Source organism: Python bivittatus, unplaced genomic scaffold, assembly GCF_059951505.1.
Source record: "Python bivittatus isolate LINGU-HERP-01145 unplaced genomic scaffold, Pbiv_v1 ctg000690_np1212, whole genome shotgun sequence".
NCBI lineage: Eukaryota > Metazoa > Chordata > Lepidosauria > Squamata > Pythonidae > Python > Python bivittatus.
In genome coordinates, this window is record NW_028277096.1 from 20,905,562 (window position 1) to 20,931,123 (window position 25,562).

The 25,562-nt window shown below is 39.5% G+C and overlaps 1 protein-coding gene across 2 annotated transcripts in view; it reads right to left on the minus strand.

Annotated features, from left to right (window-relative positions):
* Positions 1-25,562, minus strand: part of MED13 (mediator complex subunit 13) — a 117,459-nt gene that overhangs the window by 35,963 nt on the left and 55,934 nt on the right. For both annotated transcript variants that reach the window (XM_088152573.1, XM_088152571.1), the window contains exons 4-9: positions 24,585-24,730; positions 18,222-18,419; positions 11,582-11,764; positions 7,733-7,895; positions 5,910-6,020; positions 3,123-3,806 (exon numbers count right to left, since the gene is read on the minus strand). In XM_088152573.1, coding sequence (XP_088008699.1) covers positions 3,123-3,806; positions 5,910-6,020; positions 7,733-7,895; positions 11,582-11,764; positions 18,222-18,419; positions 24,585-24,730 — 1,485 coding nt within the window. The remainder of the gene's footprint in view (positions 1-3,122; positions 3,807-5,909; positions 6,021-7,732; positions 7,896-11,581; positions 11,765-18,221; positions 18,420-24,584; positions 24,731-25,562) is intronic.

Sequence of the window (25,562 nt, forward strand, 5' to 3'; positions counted from 1 at the left end):
GTTCCATGTTCCATGTATATTTTAAATTTATTTTACAATATAGGGTATGTAAGCTGCTTAGTCAGTTATGATTGGAGTGACACATATATGGTGGTCCTTTGGGTTCAAAGAAGACATGCTGTTGTGCAGTTCATCTGTGGACATGGAGGTGGCTCTGCAGTCCCAGTCTGGAAGTGCAGAGTCCAGCACAATGGGGGCAATGGAAGTCCATTGTTGTAGTAACAGTGGGTATTATTCTGTGACACCGCTCACGGTTTTCTGTCATGGTTTTTGGTGGCGCATATCTTCAAAGTCGGTAGAGGCTTTATAGCACAGGGCTCGCCAGCGGGTTCCATCAGCAGCCACAGCTTCTAGTTCCCTTGGCTGGATGTCACAGCGGTGTAGGGTCTTTGTAGCGCTTGTGTGGTTGACCTCGAGGTCTCTTCCCAGACTCCAGTACACTATAGAGCAACTGGCGAGGCATATGGTGGTCATCCATTCTGATGATGTGTCCCACCCTGTGTCTGGACTCTGATAATCAGGAACTCAATGCTGGTAGACTCCATGCGATCCAAGACCTCCAGGTTGGAGACACGGTCTTGCCAACGAATGCTGAGGATGGAGTGGAGAGCGCGCGTGTGAAATTTCTCCAGTTGTCTGATGTACCTTCGGTACAGAGTCCAGGACTCACATCCATATAGGAGAGAAGAGATAACCAAGCTCTGTAGACTTTCAGCTTTGTGGAGATATGGATGTTGTGTTGATCGAGCACTCTAGTATGGAGCCACCCCGGCACCTGGCTGGCCTTGCTGATCCTGGAGTCAGTCTCTGGAGTCAAGACCCATCGCTTGAGATGATGCTTCCCAAGTATTTGAAGCTGTTTACATTTGTCAGCTGGGTGTCATCAACAGTGATTTTTGGTTCTACGAGGTTGGTATTTGGCACTGGCTGGTAAAGTACTTCAGTCTTGTTCAGGCTGATAGTCAGGCCAAAGAGCATAGCAGCATCTGAGAATTTATTCAGCATCAACTGTAGATCACTGTTTTTGTGCACCAGGAGCTCAGTCATCAGCAAAGAGGGTTTCTTGGATGACTGCATGGAGGCACTTAGTCTGTATGTTCAAACATTGAAGGTCAAAGAGAGAGCCATCCAATTGATACCTGATGTATACTCCCTCCTTCAGACCCTGGACAGCACATGACAACTGGGGCTAGCACACAACCCTGTTTTACCACATGGTAAATGCAGCTGATGTATCATCACTGTAAAGAACCTGTCCTGCCATTCCGTCGTGGAATAGCGGAATCAACTTCACAAATTTCCTTGGGCATCTATAACATCTCAGGATGATCCAGAGAACTTCCCTGTTTACATTGTCAAATGCCTTTGTCAGGTTAATGAAGACAGAGTAAAGAGGCTTGCTCTTCTGCTCAATGCACTTCTCCTGGACAAATATCATGTCTGCTATACTTGTTCTGGCCAAAAGTCACACTGTGCCTCTGGGAGGTTCCTTTCCAAGACAGTGACAAGTCTGTTCAGGAGAATGCAGGCAAAGATCTTGCCTGCAATGGACAGCAGTGAGATACCCCTGTAGTTCCTGCAGTCTAATTTGCTTCCCTTATTTTTGTAGAATGTCACAATGAGGGCATCGTGGAAGTCATCAGGCATTTCCTTATCAGTCAAATAAGCAAATAGCATATGGAAAGGAATGTAATAATTAGCAAAAGTCAGCATGGGTTTGCCACAATAAAATATTATCAGACTCCCCTTATCTCATTTTTGAATAAGATAAGCTATCCAAGCTTAATAGATTGGTGAATGCCATAGTGTACCTTGACCTCAGCACAGCATTCAACAAAGTCTCTCATGGTATCCTCATATATAAAATTGCAAAATATGGGCTAGATGACACAATAAATAGATTCATAATTGGCTAAACACTTGCACCCAGAGAGTACTCAAACAATTCCACGTTAGCTCAGAAAATAATATAGAACAGAAAGCCACAGGGCTTTATCCTGGGTCTCGTGTGGTTCAACTTTGTTATTAAGAACCCAGATGAGGAGACTGAGAGGATGATCAAACCTGCAGATGACCCAAAATTAGGAGAAGCAGCTAGAAAAGAAACAGAAAATTCAAAACAGTCTAGGCTTGAATGGTGGGGCAGAATGAACGAAATGCAATTTAACAAGGAGAAATGTAAAGTCCTGCCTCAGTGGAAAAAGGCAATGAAAAGAACAGGTACAAGATGGGGGAGACCTGGCTTGACAGGAGCAGAAACAAAACCTGGGCTGAGCCAACAGTTTAATATAGCTGCTAAAAAGGCAAACACTACAGGAACACAGAATGCAGATCATGGAAAGTCATTGTCTCACTCTATTTGTCTTGGACAGTCCCTACTTGGAATACAGTGGCCAGGTCTGGGCACTGCAGTCAAAAAAGGACATCAACAAACTGCAGCAAGTTCAAAGGAGGGTTACCAAGATGGTGAAAGGTCTGAAAACCAAGGCCTAACAATTAAAGAAACTGGGTATGTTTAGCCTGCAAAAGAGAAGCCTGAGGGGAGACAGGATAGCAGTCTTCAAACATCTAAAGGGTTGTCATAGAGAAGAGAGTGAATTTGCTCTCTGTTGACGAGGACCGAAGGACCAGAACCAATTGAGTGAAACCAGGGAAGCAGATTCAGGTTAGTTATTTGGAGGAATTTCCTGACAGTAAGAACTGTCAACCAGTAAAACGATTGCCTCATGAATATGTTCCCCTTCACTGGAGATCTTGAAATCATGCCTGGATAGCCATTTGTCTGAAATGCTTTAGCAAATCCTGCACGCACACGGAACTGAAATGTAAAATCTCTGACAGCCCTTTCAACATTACGATTCTATGATATGTTGATATGCTAACATCCTTAGTTTTTTAACACCAACTTTTATGGGACTATCACCTAGAGTAAGAAATTGTATTATTATTATTGCTGTTACTGATGCTGCTACTAATACTACTATAATACTTCTAAAACTAATGCAGGGCAGGACACCACACACACACACACACACAAATCATCATGTAAATCAATTAAATGCATCCAAATGTTTGAAAAATCATGAAAATGGACTCTGAGTTCAAAGTTCAGGTATGCTTACTCTGTAGCAGAAGATACATTGTCTGACGCTGCAGATCCCACAGGTTCATCCCTAAATTTTTCACTTGGAAGCTGTGGTGGCAAAAAATCCACATCTTTTTTCTTTGGAACCTTATAATACTTCCACGTGGAATCTGCATCTTCTTCCTCCAAGATCACTGCTGCACCAACATACATTGTGGGCTCTATAACGTCTGGAAAAGGAGCTGGGAACGTCTGTGATAAGCCTTCTATCCTATCTTCCATGGCTTTTGAAGGAACCAAAGGATCAGGAGTTGCCATTTGATAGAAATGCTGGCTCTGGGGAGTGGAAGGAGTTTTGGTGGCCCCTTCATCGGCAACATCACATGGGTGAGGACTGAGGGGTGGTGGCTGAGGGGAGCTTGCTATTTCTGTGGCATGCATCTGAGGAGTCTTTGCTACATCGTTAGTTCTGAGATTTGAAAACCTCACTTGGCTGTCTGTTGTGGTGATCACAAGCCGCTGACTGGCTGAGTCTGCCTCCATGATAACATCGTCGCTAATGGACACTCGATGATGAAATGGAGTTAAAGGACGCTTCTGGGGTTTATCCCCTTTCTCTTGCTTCTCGTTTGCCTTGTGCTTTGTAGCTGGCTGTTGTTGCTGACCCACAGGAGGCACCGGCCCCTGTTGAACTGCAAGTCTTGGTTTGAGACTTTTGTGCCTGAAGTGGGATAGAAAGATAATGGGATATAAGTCATCCATATTTTAGCTGCCAAATCCCACAAGTTAAATAAACATTTCACAAAACCAAAATCAATCAACTGATACACAAATGTAACATTTAGCCATGGTTACTATTCTGCTTCACTGCTAATTAGAGCTATGAACAGGGAGAGAAAACTGTTTTAATTTTTTTTCCCCTCTTCACAGCTCTTCATGTTACTAACCTTAACATTAGTGACACTCCAAACTTAAAGTCATGCTTTAGACCTGTGAGTTGAACTGAACTGAGGCCATTTCTTGGAGGACATTAATAAAGAGACACTCATAAAAACAACTAATCACCTTATTTATAAAGAAACTGAAGATGGGGAGTAGCAACTTAGTCATAATTTGGACCAAGCACATTTATATTTATAACAAACAATACATATAAACATAAATGTATTATAGATACTAGTTATCTGTAATGGTTGATAGGCCCTGCCCTTTGCAAATGTACTTCAGTTCATAATTTCAGGTACTAATATGTACCCAGCAAGGCAGGTAAGACCAGACAGTAGGGCCAAAGATAAGGGCCCTGCAGTAAAGGAGCACCTAAGGGCTGAGTTTGCACAACACTGTACAGGGACTAGACTAAAATGGAACCAAGTAGTTTATGAACCAGACCACCACATTAACCCATTTATTGGGGCAGGAGGGGCATAGCATGTAATGTGAAAATAGCAACTGTGTTTCGTTAACCCAGGTTTTGGGTTTCGCAGGTTGCATGAACCCCGTCAGAGTGGTAGACAACAGGTGCAGCAGCAAACAGGCCTGACGTCAATACATGACAGAGAAGGACATGACAGGGCCAACTGGGACTGACTCTGCTCACCACAGCATTCTCTCTTTCTTTCTTCTTCTTCTTTACATATATTATATAGTCAGAGGGCAGCCAGCTGGAAATGTACATAATTACAGACGCTTATTTTATTCCTTTCAGTATAAATATGTATTTTCTTAACAAAATGATGCTGATTGTCACATAAGGGCACAAGATGCATGGTTGCCCTTAGGGGCCTTGTAAGAGCATGAAATCCAGAGTCTGAAATTACCCAGCTGCACTCCTGTGTCATAAGAGATTTACAACCAAATAAAAACAGGAAGAGAAGGGGCAGTGAAATAATCAGCCTTCCTTCTTTCAAAGTGGGCTGATAGGGCCATTTACTACTACAAGTAGTCCTCGGTTTACAATGGTAATTGGGATTGGGAACTCCATCGCTAAGGGACATGGTCATAAAGCGCAACATCACGTGACCGCACTGACTTACAACAGCAATTCCAGCAGTTCCAGTTATGGTTGTTAGGCAAATCCCGCACCGTTGTTAGGCATGACATCACGTGATCGCCATTTGCAACCTCCTGCTGGCTTTCCCACTGACTCGGCTTGTTGGAAGCCAGCAGTGAAGGTTGCAAATGGTGAGCACATGACTGCAGGACGCTGCAACCATTGTAATTGCAAGCCGGTTGCCAAGCACCCAAATCTCAATCAACTGACTGTGGGGACACTGCAATGGCTGCAATTTCAAGGACCCATCGTAAGTCACCTTGGTCAGGACTTCAAATGGTCACTGAACGAGTGATTGTTAATCAAGGACTACCTGTAACTGCCTTATGGGAAAGATTCTAGACGATAGATGGAGGCAGGCAAAAAAACAATAATTCAATAGAACTTATACATAAGGATGGATACACAATTTCATTTGAATCACGTTCAGCTTCTTGTGATTTCATGGACATCTCCATGTATTTTTCTTGGCATTTCTGTACAGAAATGATTTGCCACTGTCTTCTAGGAATGCTTTCAACCTCCCAGTCTATAGCCCTAGGACCTTCTAGCAGTTTTCCATCCAAGAACTAATCAGATCTGATCCTGATCAATCTCTGGAGATTAGTGAAGGTTGGCTAGATTATGTATACACGGTCCTGTACCTTACCTGGAGAAATCAACACATTTAAACTTATATCATGCTGGCAGCCCATTAGCTTCTTACTGTTTTGCTATTTTATAAAGTGGATCCTGAAAGGCCTCTGCCTGTTTTCACCCATCAGGCCCTCATACCTGGAACATGTGCAATTTGCCCTCTGCGCAGCTTCAACGAAGTCCCAAAATCCCATTTTCTCAATTGTCTCCTCTTCACATAAGCCATTTGATGTAGCAGAGTACTTCCTTCTACGTTGCATTTAGGGGAAAATTATTCTTTAAGTATAGGAAAATGTAAAAAAGGCACTAAGCTACAAAATAATCTTCCCCAACTGGTCTTCTACAGTTCTACTAGAACTGAAATTCCCAGAATTCCCAGGACTTTGGCCTGTTAACTAGGAATTCTAGGAGTTACAATCGCTATACATTTAGAAGCTATCGTTGGGGGAGGTTATGATAATAACACAAAGACAGAAAGTTTGTGGATGGGCATCTGCCTGACCAACCCATAGCAAGAAATTATCACATAAGCATATACCATTTATCATGCTGGTTTGTTTTTTTTAAATCATGAACAACTAACAAGCATGTATAAGTAAACAGTAAAATGTCTTGTAAGACTTCAACTTCTCTGAATATTTACAAGGCTACCAGATTAAATAGTTGCAAACTAGCACTTTGTAGTTAGCCTGTGATACCTATGACAGCATTTAAAGTGTGAACTATATCCAGCTGCAGTACATTGCTGTACATATGCCCTGCAGTTTGTGTAATGTGAAGTCTATGTAGTCTGCTAAGACTGACACTGCATTTCAGCTTAAAGCTGTTGCTGGCCAGTTTAGATAAAGTACAACTACAAAAGGACTGACAGACATCTATAAAGTTATCATTTTCTTCTTCTTCCCATATACTTAAACATTAGACCAATGAATGAAGTTGACAGACAGTTGGTTGAGAATGGATCAATTATTCACATTACAGTAGACCTAAGTCCTTTAGGGAATTTACTGTAGTAATACTGAGTACCTTAGAGCACATTGCAAGACGAGACACGCTCCACATGGATTATAAAGCCTATATGGCTTGGCCCCAAGTAATATGCAGAACTGCCTACTCCAACGAATATGGACCTGTCTGAGGACATTATTCTGGGAGAAGCTACCAGCATGCCCCATTTTGGAGAAATGAGAAAAGCTGAGGCTAGAAAGCGTGTTTTTGATTATGACACCTACATTTTAGCATAGCCTTCCTCTAGAAATTAGACTGGCTTTTGCGCTAACTGCCTTCCGGAAGCTAGGGAAGGCTGAATCTTTCTGGAGGGTTTTTGAGTTGTCATTATTATTATGCTTGTTATTATGTTTTTCTAATTGTTATTGTTGGTTTTGATCTGAAAATTCACTTTGGGCTTTTGGTGTAATTAGGAATGTGGGGTAAGTTTGCTTTTTTTTCTTACTGCAAATATTATACGATAATTGTCTTTCTTCACTACGGACGGTTTATTGTATTTTATTTTGTCATAATCCACTAGGAGCCTGAATGATTTGGCAACACACAAATTTAATTAAATAATTATTATAGATGTTATTTATCAGCCTCTAATATCACAAGATATTTACTGGGAATTTCCACATCAGTGTATCAAGGAGCTCTAGCATGTGACTTTAAGTCACTTAATGTGACTTAAGATCAGGCTCCCCAAAGCACTTGGCTGATCAAATTTAGAAAAAGAACACTGGCCTAGTCCTGAGTCAGCAAATCAATTATTAAGCTTTATATAATCCATTCAGGGTTCCCAACCTTTTTGAGCTGGTGGATATATTTCAAATTATGTCCATACCCATAATACATAAGCAAGTAGGCAGTATTTTCTTCTCATCCCATGTTGAATCCTTGATCATCTGAGCTGCATTTTAAAGTTCTTACAAAATGTCAACAATAAAATAAATTTAAAAATCACATACTTGGTCAGTGCTCTGTTCATATTGCATTCTTGCCAAACTCTGTCAACCACCTGATTGGCCAGCTTTCGAGGGATTCTGCCCCCATGGTGATTAGTGCTGTCAGAACTGAATACATCCGAAACTGAAGACAACTTGACCCACTTCTGAGCTGAACGAGCATCAACTGAAGAAGGAAGCCAAAACAGAAGTCATCTAAATATTATATTGTATCTACCCCATCTGCTACCAGAAACCCAAAAGAAAATCTATACAGCCTCTGTCAGTGAGACACAATTAGATACGTATTTAAAATGGAAGTCAAAACTAACAACCCCAGCATTTTAGGAAATTGCGTGGATGCAAGCTTAACCAGAAGCCTCAAAATTTTATGAAGTATGCCACAGCTTCAAAAAAATTACACTAGTCCCTGGTTGATAATAAGTACAGAAAAGCATCACAAGAAAAATACTTTGAGTAAAGTGAAACTTTGTTAACATAGCATTATAATGATCAAACAAGAAAAATAATGTACATTCAACCCACTATATGGTGCACATGTGTAATTCTGCAAATGAATGTAAAAATGAATAGTGTCGGTTTTACATGGACTGCACCAATGGTGTCTTCCTGTAATTTCTAGCTGGAGCATTTGATTATTGGGAAATGAATTTCTGCTCAGTTTTTATATGCAAACCCATCACATTACTTCCTTTCACGATAAGCAATGTTAAGCAAAGCACAGAAGAGGAAAAACAGTAAGCTGAGAAAAGGCATGATATAAGAGAAAAGGAAATATACCTAAATATAGATTACGACAACACCATTCATTATTAGCTCTCCATACCTTTCTGTCTATGCAAACTATCCTTGCTTCCATCTCACCCATATACTGCTCTACACAATACTTAAGTGTGTGTCAGGACCCTGCAGGTGTCTCTGAGCTGGTGGTTTGCAGGCAACCGTAAGGAGTTAACTTGCAAGGTGGTATCTAGACTAGAGACCCTGGCTTGAACAGAAAGCTAGACCTGCTCTATCTAGAAATCCCTGTTTAATATTAATATATTAAAAGCATATTAAATGCACTCAGTGCCTTCTCAAGGCTCCAGCATTCAGGGCATGGAGGTTTCTGGCCCCAATTTGCTGCATGCCTTTCCCTCTCATCATGCTTCTCCTCTCTTCATCTTTGCTTGGTATTCACTTACTAACTCAAGCAAACATGATCAGGACAGTGGCTCTTGCGGATGCTCCTTATAATGGAAAGGTCAACTTATGAAAGGAAGATTATTGAGTTTTAGTTCTCACAGAGTCAGGAAAAAACATGAGTGTATAGCAGACCTGACGACTGCAAAAGTAATGGAAACTGGCTCTCCTACACACAAGAGGGGACGAGAAAAAGAACAAGAGACAAAAGGATATGAGTCTTGTTTCAATTTAAAGGGCTTGCTGTGGAAGTGCAACAACTGTTAGAATTCTTTCATTATGGCTTCCTAAGTTTTCTTCAGCAAAGATTACCTAACAGAATTCTCGTGAGCTTCCTTAAGGATTCCAGTTCTGCCTGCTGGGTAAAGACTGACAGTTATACAACCAAGGCCAGGAGAGGTAAGTTACATCTTGTTAATTTTGCTAAAGTACAAAGGACGCTGATTTAAGAACTTCTGCCTTCTCACAATTATCCATTAACTTTTATTTTGCATTTGTCTTCTCTTAGAAGGAAAACGGAGCCCTAGCTTATGCACTGAAGGAGGGACCTGCAGCTGAGGATGAACAAGGAGAGGGTAAGAGGGAACTTAGCTAATTTAAATGAATTTGTCTCCAAAGCCAAATGGATCGTATCCTAGGGTACTGAAGGAACTAGCATGTGATCACAGAACCACAAACTATAGATCTGAAAACTCCTAGAGGACCAGTAAGATCCAGAAGACTGTAGGAAAGCAAATATCATCCACATCTTCAAAAACAGGAAGATGGAGCATCTGGGATACTATAGAGCATTAGCTTGACATCTATACTTGGTAAGGCTTTCCATCAGATTATCAAGCAGCATGTTTAATTAATTAATTAAATTAAATAATTAACCCCCGCTCCCCAAGTCCTGCTATGCTGCCTCATCGCAGCTGGGGTTGACGGTGTTCCTGGGAGGGATGAGCAAAGAACGTCAGGAGTGTATGCCAAGAGTATATACTCCCAGCGAGATCACCCGAGACGCGATGGTCATCCCAGCTGCCCAACTAAAGCAAGCAGGCACCTATACTGAGCAGCAGCGATATAGGAAGATTCTGGAGGCAGATGATCACTTTACTGACAATGGCAAAGGCATCAGTTCATACTACGTGGGAGAAGGCTATGGTAAACCACTCCTGTCTTTTTACCAAGAAAATCACATGGCTAGAAAATATAAAATGACTGATGATACAGTGCCAGATCATGGGCTACTGAGGAAGACTGAGGATTTTTGGAAAACTAATAGCGCTTATGACACAGCTAGACTAAAGCCCTCAGGACATCCAGTTGCTGATGCTGCCATACAGGGGGGAAAAAAACCCCAAAGCTGCAAAGACAGAATTACAGTGGGAATGTGGAACATAAGAAGCATGAACACAGGAATTTCCAGGGAAGAAATGGCAGACTGAAGATGGCTCCGTGAAAATGGGATGACCTCACTGGAATGAAGAGCTGGTGAATACACTGGCTCTTCGAAATTCCTCTCCAAACAAGGAGGACTTGAGATCGCCCACAAGTGCTCCAGACAGTTGCTTCTCATGAGGAGACAGCAAGACAGTGGTCTCCGGAGGGTTTAAAGCTCTGGGAGATGAGGGAATCTTGTTCAAACCGCGGTCGGCACCTTGAAAAGGACATTAAGTTTGCATACTTCCTTTTCTAATCGCTTTCAGAAATTGCTTGTTAACTGCCTTTCAGCTATTAGGAACCTTTGGATCAACAAATCTGAAAACACCAGGTGGATCACTGAACAACGATCCAATGGATGATTGAACAATTGAACCAATGGATCATTGAATAAATCAACCCAGAGTTCTCACTCGAGGCACAAATCACCAGGTTCCAATTATCCTACTTCAGACACATTATGCAAAGATCCAGCTCTCTGGAAAAGGCTCTAATATCGGGAAAGGTAGAAGGAAAAGAGAAGGACAACCAGCAGCAAGGTGGATGGACTCAGTTACAGAGTCGATGAGTGCGCCTTTGGAGACATAAAAAAACATGTTAGGGATAGATCATCTTGGAGAAAATCTACCTATGTGGTCGCTAGGAGTTGAAAATGACTTGATGACACATAAGCAATCAATTAATCAATACTATAATTAAATGGAATCAGCCTAAGTTGGTCACAAACAAGTCTTGCCAGGCTAACCTTATCTTCTCTTTGACAGAATCATCACCTTAGTAGATCAGGAGAATGCCACGGAGAGTTTAGCTGGACCTCAGCAAAGCCTCTGTCAGAGTACTCAATTATATTTTCCTTCATAGAATGATAAAATGTGGACTAGATGAAACTACCATTAGATGGATGCACACTTAACAAAATAACTGCATCAACAGAGTGTTCATTAATGGTTCCACCAGTTTGGAGGGAAGTATTGAATGGAATGGCACAGGACTCTGCTCTGGGCCCTATGAAATTCAATATTTTTATGTTGACTTGGATGAAAGAATTGAGGAGGAACTTTTAAAGTTTGCAGATGACTCAAAACTGGGAGAGAAGGCTAAAGTTTTAGACAGAAGAGTGAAGATTCAAAAAGGTCTAGATAAGCTGAAATGAAGAGAATGAACCAGGAATAATACAAAGTTATGAATCTTGCTAAGAAAAATGAAAAGCACATTTTAATAGGTAAATAATTATTTTTACTCTACCTGTCTGAACTTCTTCTGGGGATGTCGGTGGAGTGAGAGTAACTGAGGAAATAGCTGGATCTCTTGCAGAAACAGGCACTTGATGGACACCCAAACAGTTGGTTGAACCAGCAGTGCTAGGAGCAGGAATGTCTGTCTGAGGAACTAGAACAAAGCATGCTGGGTAGACCATTCGCACACCAGCTTTAAAGAAAAGAAAAAGGAAATGTTTATTTCACAATTCAGCTGAGTTACAGATAGAACATCAGACATTATACAGCAAAAAGTTTGCATTTATTCTCCTCCAGTGCTACAAAGCTCAAGTCTTTACACTCTCTCTTTAAATCCTCAGCCCATGATTGTACTGAGAATTATGGGGTTCACAAATGAAGCTCAACAATTAGGAAATTTGTTCTAGCTAACAGCAATATGTGAGTCCAGCCACTGTAGCTTATTTTACAAAACACAAAACAAATCAAGGTTTAGTGTAGCACTAACGCAGCCAATATGGCTGGCTAAATGTCCCCCAGGCAGTTTCATTGTTGAGCAGGGCCATGAATAAAGACCCTCCTGGTTAACATTTCCTACAAAGTGGGTAGAAATATATAATATACTTGGGGGGGGTACTGGGGTTTGGAAGGAAGTTTTGGGACTTTTTTCCCTTTTAAAAAATGTATTTAAGGCTATATACTACAGTTTTGGGGTGTTTCCCTGAAACTGCAGGAAATTACATTGGGTGTTCTCTGGGTATCAGTTTCAGCCAAACAGGAGTGAGACTTGGCCTATATCACAGTGAACCAAATGTGCATTTTAGACAATGTGTGGTTGCTAAGCAGACAACAGACAAACCTGCATGAGAATAGTATCCTAACAATACATTCACATCATCTACCCACCTCTGATTCCTTGCTTTCCATTTCAAAAAATGTACAGCACAACAACACTGTACCCATACAATGTGTGTTGTTTACTACAAGCTGCAGGACATGGGATTCTAGAAATTTTTTCTTTCCTTAGAACCATAGAAACCCAAGGAATGATTTGGAAAATTAAATTACTAGCTTCTCTACTTAAGCTCAGCAATGCATGGCATACGGTTTTCTTCAGCTATGAAACCTGAAACTACTTCTGTTCTCACATATAAATCCTTGACGGACCCCTCATTTTGTCTCTGTCTCAATTATCTTCAGTCCAGCGCTAGGCTAAAAGCATGTTACTTGTCAGTGATGTAATGTAATTTATCTACCTTTTCTGTTCTTCCACTAAAGCAGTAAAACTTTTTTGACATCTTGGCCATAAATCCTACTCTAGTTGGGCCCACAATAATGCCACTCTCCTGTGTGAAGATACTTAAATTTTAATCTATCTCACTGTCATCCTTTTTAAAAAGTTAAATAACACCAAGCACCCCAGTGTGGCTGACAACTGTTCTGACATCCAAAGAGCAGGAAAATTATTTGAGGCAAGACTTCAGACTTGTAAATCTTGATAGTTAATCTAAGCTAAATAAGAAATTTCTTAAATTACTTACATCCTTCTTCCATCCCTTTCTCCATGGAATTCAGAAAGGTATAAAGGATTCTCCCCTATCACTTTATACTCACAAGAACCTTACAAGGGTGAGTGGGTGTTTGACTCTGTTTAGACCTTTCTAGCAATGACATAGTAACATCATGACATATTGGTCATAAGCTTCATAATAATTTTAACTACCTCCTTTCCCTTTAAAATTTTGTATAGAAGAGATGAAGAAAACATCTATAGTTGCATATACCTACTGGCATGGGTTTTCCAGAATATTCTGAATTTAAAATTTGTCTAATGCTATCCCCCAGCAGGAGGTACAAATAGGAAAGTGAAAATTGGAGGCTCAAGTTCATAACAGCTAGAACAGTGTTTCTCAACCTTAACAACTTTAAGATGTATGGACTTCAACTCCTAGAATTCTGGGAGTTGAAGTCCACACATCTTAAAGTGGCCAAGGTTGAGAAACACTGAGCTAGAGGAATACAGGATGCTACAAGCTATCTACAGCATGAATAGTGGAAAAGGGAGCAATGGGCAATCAGAGGTCTTTCTTTCAGATCCCTGCTCAAAATGAAACAGTCAACAACTTCTGCCTTGAAAAAAGGACCACTTACTATAGCAATCTTCCTAGATGCATATAGCCTTTTTGTGTTTTGCATATACATTCACAAATATCTCTTATTAATCCTGAAGGCAAAATAATTCATTCTTTCATTAATTCTCTACGCACAGCAGCTAAAATTTTCTGTATGTGATATGTAAATAATATATTTTTAAAAACATGTATGTGAACTTTGTGGTAATCCTTGGAACAGTACAACAGATCCTGCTTTAATTGAATATATTCTTTGGGAAGTTTTCCTTTAGAATTAGGGTGGGTATTTTTTCCCCCTTCAGAGCATCCCACTTTCACTTTTTAAAATCTTTTCAACCTCAAAAGGACTATATAGTCAATTATATTAGTGGATGGCATCAACTTTTTCAGCCATTTTTCATGGATACTAGAGTGCATTTATGAGATGAATTGATAATGCTGCCGTTCAATCATGTCTGATTCTCGGTGATTCTATGCACCAGCTCTCTCCACATTTTCTGATCTTGTACGGCTTCTTTCAGTTGTTTTATGCTCTGGTTGGTGTCAGCTTTGATGGTGTCCAGCCACTGTGTCTTCTGGTGGCCTCATTTCCTTTTACCGTTGACCATTCAGATTTATGATTTTATTATTGATTTATGATTTATGATTTTATTATGATTCATTTATGAGAGATTACATAAAATAGGTGTGTTAAGCCATTTTGCTACCAAAGTTAAATGGCATTTCCATGAGAATCCTTGCATGGTGCGCAGGTTGCTTATCCTGCTTTAAATGTTCAGGATACTTCTATTCAAGATCTTTTAGTTGCATGACAATTTAGAATACTTACATCTGTTGTTAATGTCTAACAGATATATAATGAATGTATTAAATATGATTTTGAATGTATTAAATATGATCAAGTGGTGCAAAACAATGATCATGGGCTACAGAGCTTTTTTATGTGGTCTACTTATGAATAAATAATTATTCTCACTACTCTCTTTAGAACACCATTTTTAAAGATGCAGTGCTTGTATTTGCCACCTGCTGGACATTACAATATGCAGTAATATTTCAGCTACCTGAGGTATGTTATCTGCTATAAGACAGAAAATGATTTCACAGTTTGGTTGACTTTTCCTGATGTTATAAAGGGAGCCACTGCCTTCTGTGAATGGTTGCATCTTCTTTACCCCCTGCAGATTTGTAAGTACATTCCACACTTACTATGGAAGAACAATTCTTTGTGACCATTTTAAGTTTGAAAAATTAAAAGTAACGTTAGTATTTTAGGTCTAAAGCATGCTTTTCAATAAGAAGTGTTGTCATACTCATTTTATTCATATTATTTCTTTGTCATATTATTTTTTTGTCAAAACAAAGCCTGTTGGATACCCTACTTCATAACTTTGGTAAGCAGCAAAGCTGATTATCCTATTTCATGATTTTGGTAAGCTTAACATTATGAACAGATTATTCAAATAGGTTTTTATAGAATGTATATTTATAGGCTTTTTTCCCTTTTGCATTTTCCTGCAGATGTTTGCTGTGTATTATGGGTTTTATTAATAAAAATATTTTCTTCATTTGGAGAACTAATTTCTCTTCTTTTGGGCAGAGGGATGCTGTTCAGCCTTACCCACTGGCCTACTAGGTGGGAATTTTCTGAATTACACATTAATTTTATCCAGAAGGAACCCTAGATGAGAACAGTTTAATTGTGCAGCAGACAAGCTGTATACCATCATAATTTTAAATCTCCTTTTAAATATTATATCCTATTATCAAGGCTATTTCATTCTCATTCTGAATTTAGAAGTTATCACTTGCCATCCTAAAGGAATAACAGCTAAAAGCTTGTTCTAAAAAATAAAGCCCTTTGGATATTCTACAGGAAAAGAACTACAATTAAGATTTTACTGAATAAAATTAGTTATGCTGCAAATAAGCCCTATTTCCACATCTTACACATAGACAAGCTCCAACTTTTAACTCTGCAGAGGATCCATCAGTCCAATTGTTGCCAGACGTGTTCCAGCCACATGCATGTGTAGAGAGATGACATAACAAGGGATCTTTTCACAGAGTTGTGGCAGATACAGATTTACACATGCACTGGGGATTAGCTAGGAGAAGCATTCAAATTCAAGAGGTACAAAGCAAGCAGCAGAGGAATGGGTTTCTAACCAACCAGGGAAGCTTACAGGACTATGAGAAAATCTGATAGATTTAGAAAGCATGCAGAACAAGATGACTGAACATAATGCATTATAAAGTTTTACATCCAGACTTAACTGCCAAGAGGTGAATGATATACTGCACGCAAACTACAAAGCTGAACATCCTGTCTCTCTCCACATGTTATTGAATGATAGCTCCAAGCAGCCCCAGCAGCACTGGGGGGGCCGGGGGGCCCGCTTCCCTCAATAGGTACATCTAAATTTTAATGAACCTGGATATCTTACTCTCCGAAACTGTATTGTTCAGAAAGGGCTAATTAACAAAATAAATATTCAGTGTGATAATGGGGAAATCAAATAGATGTTTAGCCAATATTAGGATTAAATATCAAAAATTTAACCTTAAAAATGAAATTAAAATAGTTATCCTTTTAGCTTTCATCTTTCTTCCTCTACTTACATTAGCAAACAAAACTTTGAATAATCAATGTGAACAGTTTGTTTTACCTTCCACAACTGGACCAGATTGGCATCCAGTTCCCCTCCTAAAAGCCTTACCATGAATGTCTATTTTAGATTTGATTTAATTTGCACAGTTCTACCATACTGCTTTCTATCTTACAGTTTGCTCCTCATTCTTACCATGCCCTTTTCTGGCAAAGCCTTTAAGTTCTCTTAATATTACATTTAAATCAATCCTAACTCCAGTTAAAATTAAAAACATAATATAGTCTCAGAGCCAAGGGATTTATTTATTATACAACAAAGAGTAATGTGGTATGTAATTAATTTATTATTGCACAAGCTTTCATGAATTACATATCCATGCAAGTAAGTAGGCAGGGACAAAATAACTGCTATTTTCACTAGGCAATTAACAGCTCCTAAATTAGTGTGCTTATGACACATTTCTTTACTAAGATAGCTCCAGAGAAGAGGTAGGTAGCTAAGATCTTGCTGTGGGGCTCTTGCAAAAAGGCTGCCATGATGGATTGCCAGTCACCCAACAGCTATTTACAAAAAGGCTTGCTCCACACCAATGCCTTCTAGCTCTTCAGGATACAGTATTCCACCAAGCTAACTTTTTATTTTCCTGGGAGGTGAGCACACTTTCAAACCTAATATTGATCTGCAGTAACTCACCTTTTTTTTATTTTGTAATAATAAGTATAGGACTTAGATAGCTTCCAGAGGTGTTCCTGGAATTAAAGATGATGCTGAAAACTGGCATTTTATTTTGCAGGATGCGAGTTTGTCAGTTAATTTTAATTAAAAGACTAATGAAATTAAAGTCAGGTGAATACAAAGAAGAGTCTATTAAAACAATGGTGTCTTCAGTATTGTGTTCTAAGGATGTGTACTGGAACATTTTGATTGTTCCAAACTTCAACTGAATCAAAATCAGAAAAGTTGTACAGAGCAAGTGGGACAAGACTACTGCATCTTCCCCATTTCTCCCCTCTACATGACCTTTGCACCTGCTCACCTGATCTACCTAGTGGCCTCTTAGCCATCACCTATCTCCCCTCTTCCACATGGCCTATAAGCCAACCCATCTGCCGCATTCTTCTTTCCCGTCCTCCCCTTAGCTGCCTCCCCTCATCTTTTGCATAGCCTTGGTGCTGATTTACTTATCAGTCTTCCCAGCATCTTCTTGTCTTCACCTTTCCTTAGCCGTTGTTGATGACTTTGACTCCCCCCCCCACCCCCGCCTCCCCAAAACACTTCTGAACAGAAGATCTACAATCTGCTACAGGTAAAGACAAATTTGTGCACTTCAGTCTGAACATGAATGGCACAGATCAATTTGTGCATCGAACGTATGATACAACCCTACCGTGTTCTATACAGCTGCCCAATAGCAATATACATTATATAGGGAATACAATATTTATTTGCTTTATTAGAATAATTTAAAACCTTTCATTTAATTGAAATGGTGTTCCCAATCTTTTTTAATATCACTCTTAAAAAGAGTAAACAGCAAGCAGCTCCTTATAAGAAGCATTTCTCTTTCCTTCTTCACAGGAGGGAAACTCTCTTATATAGTAATGTGATAGATTAAAAAGAAATTTAAATGGAAAACTTAGGTGCTTTTCCGTACAGACCAATTATTCTGTTATATACTGCTCTATAGAAGTTATTGATAAGCATGTTTCTGAATCAAAGCAATTACTTCTTAACCACCCTAACAGCTGCAAATATCCTATGGACATTAGGCAAACTTAACTTTCACAAACCCACAATGCCATAATTTGATAACTTGTGGCAGGACATCTGACATTTCTATAGAAAATCCTAAAATGGCATTCAATGTTTTATAAATAACTTCGAATAGAGATTCATTTGTTTGGAAAACTTTTTTAAAAGCCCATACCAACAAGCACTTCCACAGCAGCTAGAGAGTCATCTTCCCAATCCATCTCTTCTTGTTTCTCTTCCAGGCCCTCTTTCAAGTTGGACGTGACTGGATAGAACTGCTTCCATTCACCAATCAGTTTCTTCGTAGCAGAATCTGACAACTTGAATGACTGCCCCGTGAGTGTACCATTTAATCCAAACGGACTCAGAATAACTAGAAGTTACAATGACAGAGGAAATGTCACATTAGAACAGCAATAATTAACCCTGGATCATATACCAAAGACTGCTGATGGGCCATGATGGTTATATCCAATGAAAACTTACTCAGGACTATCCCACAGAAATATCTATTTTTGGAGATATGCCAAACTGTGTTTTCCCTAAGGGCTGCGTACAATTCTTATTAAAATGGTTTTCAGCAGCTAAAGTTAAACACAGAAGAGAGGCTTAAGAGTGAACATTCCTCTTTAGAATATTTACACAAAGAAGTATCATTACCTAAGCCTGCAAAACAGGACAGGATAAAAATGTCAGTATAATTAGGTGATTGCAAAGGATACCAGGTGTAGATCCAGTTCTCCCTTTGACTAAGAGCTTTCTCCCACATCATTTCCTCAAAAATTGAACAAAGCTTAGTAATAATGTAGGTGGTCCTATTACTGCTTTCCACAAGCCATTTTTGGAAATTAAAAGATTTGGAGACCCACAAAATGTTATGTTTCTGATGTAAAAAACAAACAAAAAAACCATATTTGTTAAAATCAGTTTAGCATGTTTTTTTTTTAAAGCCTTCTTCCAGATTTGAAAAATCCCAGCTCTGCCTACATGCATAACATCAGCCCCTCCATTTTGTATTACTGTACTGTCCTATCTATTGGGGCTGTCACTACCCCTTATCCCAGAAACTTTAAGCATGACTCACCCCAATTTATTTAACCCTTCCATGAGCATTTGGATTTTTTTTAAGTAAGGCTGAGTTTATTAGCAAATGCATCCATAATTTATGGGCAAATCACAACTTATGCAAATAACTTTCCAAGTTTCAGACAAAATGGCAAAGACATTGGAACGTGTCTAATGTTGACATGCAGAGAGAGAATGGAGTGTAAGTCAAGTTCATGTCTACTAGTTTTTAACTCTAAATCATGGTTTAATATCATCAATAATCTCTGACAAGTTCTGAAACTACTACAAAAAAATTAATATCTCAGGAATTAATAACTGAATATCCTATCTGTATTAGAAGGAAAGTTGTGCTGCAGTAAAGAGCTACTGATTACTGGCAATCTCAGGACAAGGACTTATTGTCCCTCATTAAAATGTATGTGTACTAAAACAGTATGTTATGTAAGAATCATGTTCCATAACAACACCTAGAAATTAATCCTTCTGAACATCTGACACAGAAACTCAATATAATAAATCAGGAATGGAAACAATATTCTGGTACACAACATGGTATTTTAAAATATTTTTAAAAAAATATAAAACAAGTACAATGTACTGAAACCAATACTGCAGGATGCTACCAGATCAGAGTTCAATTTTTTAAAAAAGGAGGAGAGCCTAATAATAAAAGGATGGTCTCTGAAAATACAATAACCTATGTTAGGAAAGTTACATTTTAATAGCTAGTATACTTCAACAGAGACACAGCTGAAAAGTTGAACATGTTTTTGTAACCTGCACATAGAGGTAGTAAAAAAATCATGTTCAGAATCACTTCAGAAATAAAACCAATCAAGATCCATTTACTATCATCAAGAAGTTCTGGCTGTTATGGTAAATTCCAACAACAATATTCAAGATTCTTAGCACAAACAAAAATGTGAACAATAACTAACTTTTATTTATATTGTTTTACATGACCACCCATCTCACTAATGCTACTCTGGGCAGCTAACAAAGACTTAAAAATACAATATAAATACAATATAAAAAATACATATGAAGACCAATTAAAACACAAAACGGCTGCCAAAGACACAATATTTTATTTATTTATTTATTTATTTATTTATTTATTTGCCGTATTTTTCCGACTATAAGACGATACTTTTTTCTAAAATCCTTATCCTAAAAACTGAAGGGCGTCTTATTTAAGGAAGTCAGCCAAGAATCACGCGGTTCCAAACTGCCCATACTTTGTTTCTGCAGAGAGGCTTCCTCCTATTGCTAGCCTCCAATCACGAGTGAAATAGCTTGTCTCCCAAACAGACTTCCTCCAATCACGAGCCTGATGTAACTGACGTTAGCTGATGCTGAACAAACCAATTAGAGGAAGGCTGATTGCAGAGACAAGGTATCTGCAGTTTCACTCGTGCTTGAATGTAATCAGTTAAGCAAAAGAGCCTGGAAATAGAGCTGCAGAGAGACGGTTTGGACCTCCTCCCACCAAGTGTATCAGGTCAATGTTAACTAATTACTAAATAAAAATGTGTTCTGCACTATCTTTAAAATATTGATTTTTTAATTTTAGGCTGGAAAAGTGGGGGTCTTGTACATGGGGGCGTCTTATTGTCGGAGAAATACGGTATTTATTTAACTTGTCCCTGCCCATCTCCCCCCAATGGGGGACTCTGGGCTGCTCACAACATATTAAAACAATAAATAAATATACAATTAAAATTTATAACAGCACACGTTTACAAAAATAAAAGGAAAAAAAATCCAGGAGGCTGATGGTTCAAGGCAGCAACACTAGGCCTCTAGGGGGCTAGCCAACCCCACATCTGATGACCTCCCTCCCCACCCCAGGCCAGATGGCAGGGCCAGGGCTTCAAGTCCTCCGAAAGGCTGGGAGTTAGGGGGCCCGTCTCGCCTCCGGGGGCAAGATACCAACAATGTGGGCTCAATTATACTGCTATCACCCGTGCCCAGGAAAACAGCCAGGGCCAACCTAACCTCCAATAGTATGATATTCCATATCATACATAGGTGTAGCTATGGAAAAGGCTTCCTGGGTCCTGTTAGATGGCAACCCCTGATCGATGACACCCAGAGCATGCCCCTCCTTCCCAGCCTAATGGACAAGTGGTAACAATGGGAGTAAGGTGGTCCCTTAAATACCTGGCTTCATGCCATGGAGGGCTTTATATGTAATAGCCAGCATCTTGAACTGCACCTGGAAGCAACTCGGAGCCAGTGCAATGGTGAGAAATATGTTAGGCATCTTGTGGATAAACTCACTCAGATTCACTCCCAGTCGGACTTTGGTCTTGGTGCCAGCCCCGTGGAGTTGACTGAAGCATGCCCTAGCTTGGTTATCTGGGCTGAATTTTGTCCTGTTAGTCTTAAGGAAGTGGACAGGATTCTTGGGGCTGTAAATTTGGCTAGGAGATGTCATTCCATGGCATGGGGCATCATCAATCCGAACCCCGAACCTGGTTCACTGAGAAGCTTATGAATGTGAGAAAGTAAGTTTATTTTATACCTGTTGATTTAAATAAAATGTATGATGTTAATAGGCTTGAATTATAGAATTCTGGATGGTGCATTGCTGGATGAGATCCTGAATAATTTGCAGTAGACAGACTGCATGCTGAAACAAGGAATGCGAGTCTGAAAATTAATAAATTAAAAATGATGGCAGTTGTGTTTGTCAGGGAAAATGGAGTGACCAATTGTAGATTATATATTAACGGCAAAAAACTAGACCAAGAAGATGAATGTGTGTTCCTCAGCAGAAATATTCACTTAAAGACAGGGTAATGATTTTATATTCTAAAGCATGCCCAGCTGTTTTCTGGGCAAGTCTTACATCACTCACACTTTGTCTCCTGACAATGTCACTACAGGAAGTGCCTCAGAAAAGCATCTCTATGGTCCATTCTGTTTCTTTATTCCACAGGTCAACAAGACTGCAACATTATCATCAGACCTGACATCTGAAAAATTTCCCACAGCATTTAAGAATCCATCAGATTCCATAAGTTTCCGGGTAGACTATCTTAATGGGTACCCACCCACCAAAGGGAGGCACGATGCCATAAGATCAAACTTCAGAAGATCCTAACAAAGGTGTAACAATAACCCTTGCCTCCAATAACCAGCTACCTAATACTAAAGTCAAAACATACAAACAAACAAAAAAGTCAAGGTGTGCTCTGTGTTGGTACAATACTAGTTTAAGAAAGATCCATCACTGCCATGGAGTCCATGAAACCCCAAGCTGGCAGTGTTAAGACAGCTTCAAAAGGAATGTGGAAGTCTTCCAGAAACAGTGACCTGGGGTTTTCCAACATCAAACCTAGTAACATATCACACTCTGCCAGCTCAGTGGGAGGCTGTCAGACAGCAGCATTGGTGGTTCATTACCAAACTCCCCAATCTGTCTCACTGATCCAATGCCAAGTTCAAGGTCCCACAAGTTCATGTTTTCTGGTGAGCAAGATGGCATTTGTCTAGATCACACCAATTCCACCTTCCTGTCCCCAAACCTGGGGTGATGCTGCACTGAGAAATCAGGGAATTTGACATAGCTGAATCAACTCCAAACCACCTAGCTTGCCCACTCAACTATAAGGAGAGTGACAAAGTGGACAAAATTACCAACTCCCCTGTTCTCTACATGCTCCTATCATTATTAAGATGTAGCAACTAAGTCTAACTGGATAAGTCCCAAGAGTGGTCAATATGTCTTTGCATACCTACTCCTTGAAAAGTGGGGGGGGGGCAACACCCCTTGAAAATGTCCCTCCTGGTTCCTGATATCTTAGACAGCAGCAAATCTTTCTTGGGCAATGTGCTAGAGGGAGTGGTAACCATACAATGACAAGCATAGCTGAAAAAAGCCAATTCTTTAGCCAGTCTTGTTTCAAACCTGGATTTCGCACACAAACAGCTTTGGTTGCCCTAACTGAACTTTACTTGGATAGAGAAAGGAAGCATTCCATTTGATTCTCCTGGCTCTCTCCATGAAATCACTGAGTTGGGGATTGGAAGCACAATGTTACAGTGGCTTCATTTCATTCCTGTGTGCAAGTCTGCCATGAGAGATTGTTACTAGATTTCTGTTCACCTTCAGTTTTTGCCTTGTGGAATATCACAAGATTCTATCCTATTTCCCTTTCCTAGTTGCATTAAGCCAGTAGGGGTGGTGATCCAGTGATCTGCAGTGCTGTGTCATCAGTATGCTAATGATATTATCTCTCTTTTCCACTGGAATATGTAGGTGCTTGACAATTGCCTGGAGACAGTTACAGGCTGAATGAGGGCCAAGGAATTCAAGCTGTATCTATAAAAGACTAAAAGTATTGAGGACAGGTTGTTCTCAGGCTTGGGAATTGGGAAAGTGCCCTATTCTGAATGAGATAAGATGCAACAAGAAGCAACAGATGTATAGTTTAGGGGCTATCCTTGGTTTCAATATACAGTATTGCTACAAATCCAGTGACCTCAGTCACAAAGAGGGCCCATGCTCAGCTCTGGCTAATACACTACCTGCAACCTTAACTGAACTGGCTAACCTCAGTGATCAATGTCTAAATAACTTTGCATAACACATTCCATATGGAGCTACACTTAGAAACTATCTGGAAAGTACAACTAGTGTAGACCCCAGTTAAGCTACACAGGGCAGCTAATTAGGACCATATAACACCAGTCTTGAAGTGCTAAGTTGCTGCCTATGACCTACTGGTCTCAATTTAAACTGTCTGACTTCAAACATTTAAAACACCCAACAGGCAAGCACTAAAATCAGCTGGGGAGGACTTGCTTGAACCCCCAGAGGTTGATTTAGCTCATAATAGTAGGGCCGGCTCAATGGCCGCACCCCAATTATGCAGTTCTTTCCTGAGGGAAGTACAATTGGTCCCAAGGTGTCTTCTTTTAGGCAACAGTTGAAGAAAAGCTTAATCATCCAGATGTTTATATGACATCAATTTTCAAGGACAAGACAACACTTTACACTACCTTCCAGATTGTCTTTCCTGTTCGACAATTAAATTTACGTAATTTTTTAGGATTATTCATTTTATTGCTGGATTTATTTACGATTTTTATTACTCTACCTCCAGAAGGAAGTAGGATACAGAAGTAAAATAAAACATACAACAAAACAGCATCCTACACATTGTAGGATACGTTGAATACACACTATCTTAATAAACAATCTGCAAACAGCACACTTATTTCTGAACTATCATCATCTGCTTAAGTTTACTATGACTGACATTTACTTTGAGAAAATGAAAAAATTAAGCCCAGACAAAACAAAGCACTGAAAATCAGCGTGTAAAGAATCTGAAAACTCATCAAGTATTTTCACACTGTGTGTCCTCTCTCTCTCTCTCTCTCTCTGCTGCAGTATTTTCATTTAAAGATCAGAAACAGAAGGACACAACGTTTTTTCATAGTCGGCCAAAAAACTTACCTTGAAAAGGACTGTTAGACTGCTGGGCAAGGGTGAGATGCTCTTCGCTCACGAAGTACACAGGCTGGTGCTGGTTTATCTCCACACTGGTACAAACATTGCTGTCCCCATGCAGAAAGAAGGTAAAGGAGCAGGACAAGTGTTCACTAAAGAAGAAATGGAAGGCAGTGAAGTTAATTAACACATAGGGGCATTCTAAGAATGTCACAAAAAGGGGCGACTCTTACAAAATTAGGAACTTGATCCAAAGCACCCATTCTCTATGGGTAGACAACAGAAACTTAGAGGCTATCAATCAACTGGCCTCCAGTTAACAGTTCATAATCCAAGGTGGCTGATCAGAAGGTACAGCAATAAGTTTTGTGGGTCCACTATGGTGGTGGGATTGAAGCCTGTCCTGCCAGTATAAAGCTTGGGGTATTTTTTTTTTCCCTTAAAAAATGATGCAATATCACCATAAGATACCACAGAAGGGACTATGTGAGATCCTGACTATGTTTGCACATTGTTCCTCCACATTAATGCAATCACTAATTTTTTTTAAAAAAAGTATCTTTAGCAATGTCCTCAAAGCAGGAAATCCTGACTTGCCTCTTCCAAACAAACCAAAACTCATTAAATAAAAACAAAAATCCAGTCTGGGACCTTTGATTCAGATGGTACTGAAGGAGAATAGCAGAATGAATGCAAATATGCTGCACATAACAGCACATCGCTCATTCAGAACAAGTTAGGATCTCCAGTATCTTGCAGGACTCATGTCCTTCACTAAATTGTTTTTCAGCAATATTTGAAGAGACTTACTTGCTTTCAGATCAAAATAGTCTAAAGTTACAACTGAGAAAAAGAATCTGGGTATTTAAATTGGCAATTCAGTCTTTAGATTCAAAATATTATGAATTAAGAAGAAAATTAATGAAATGGGGCCTCAAAATTATAAATAAAAGCTAAAACACTTAAGGGAAGGTATATTTACCA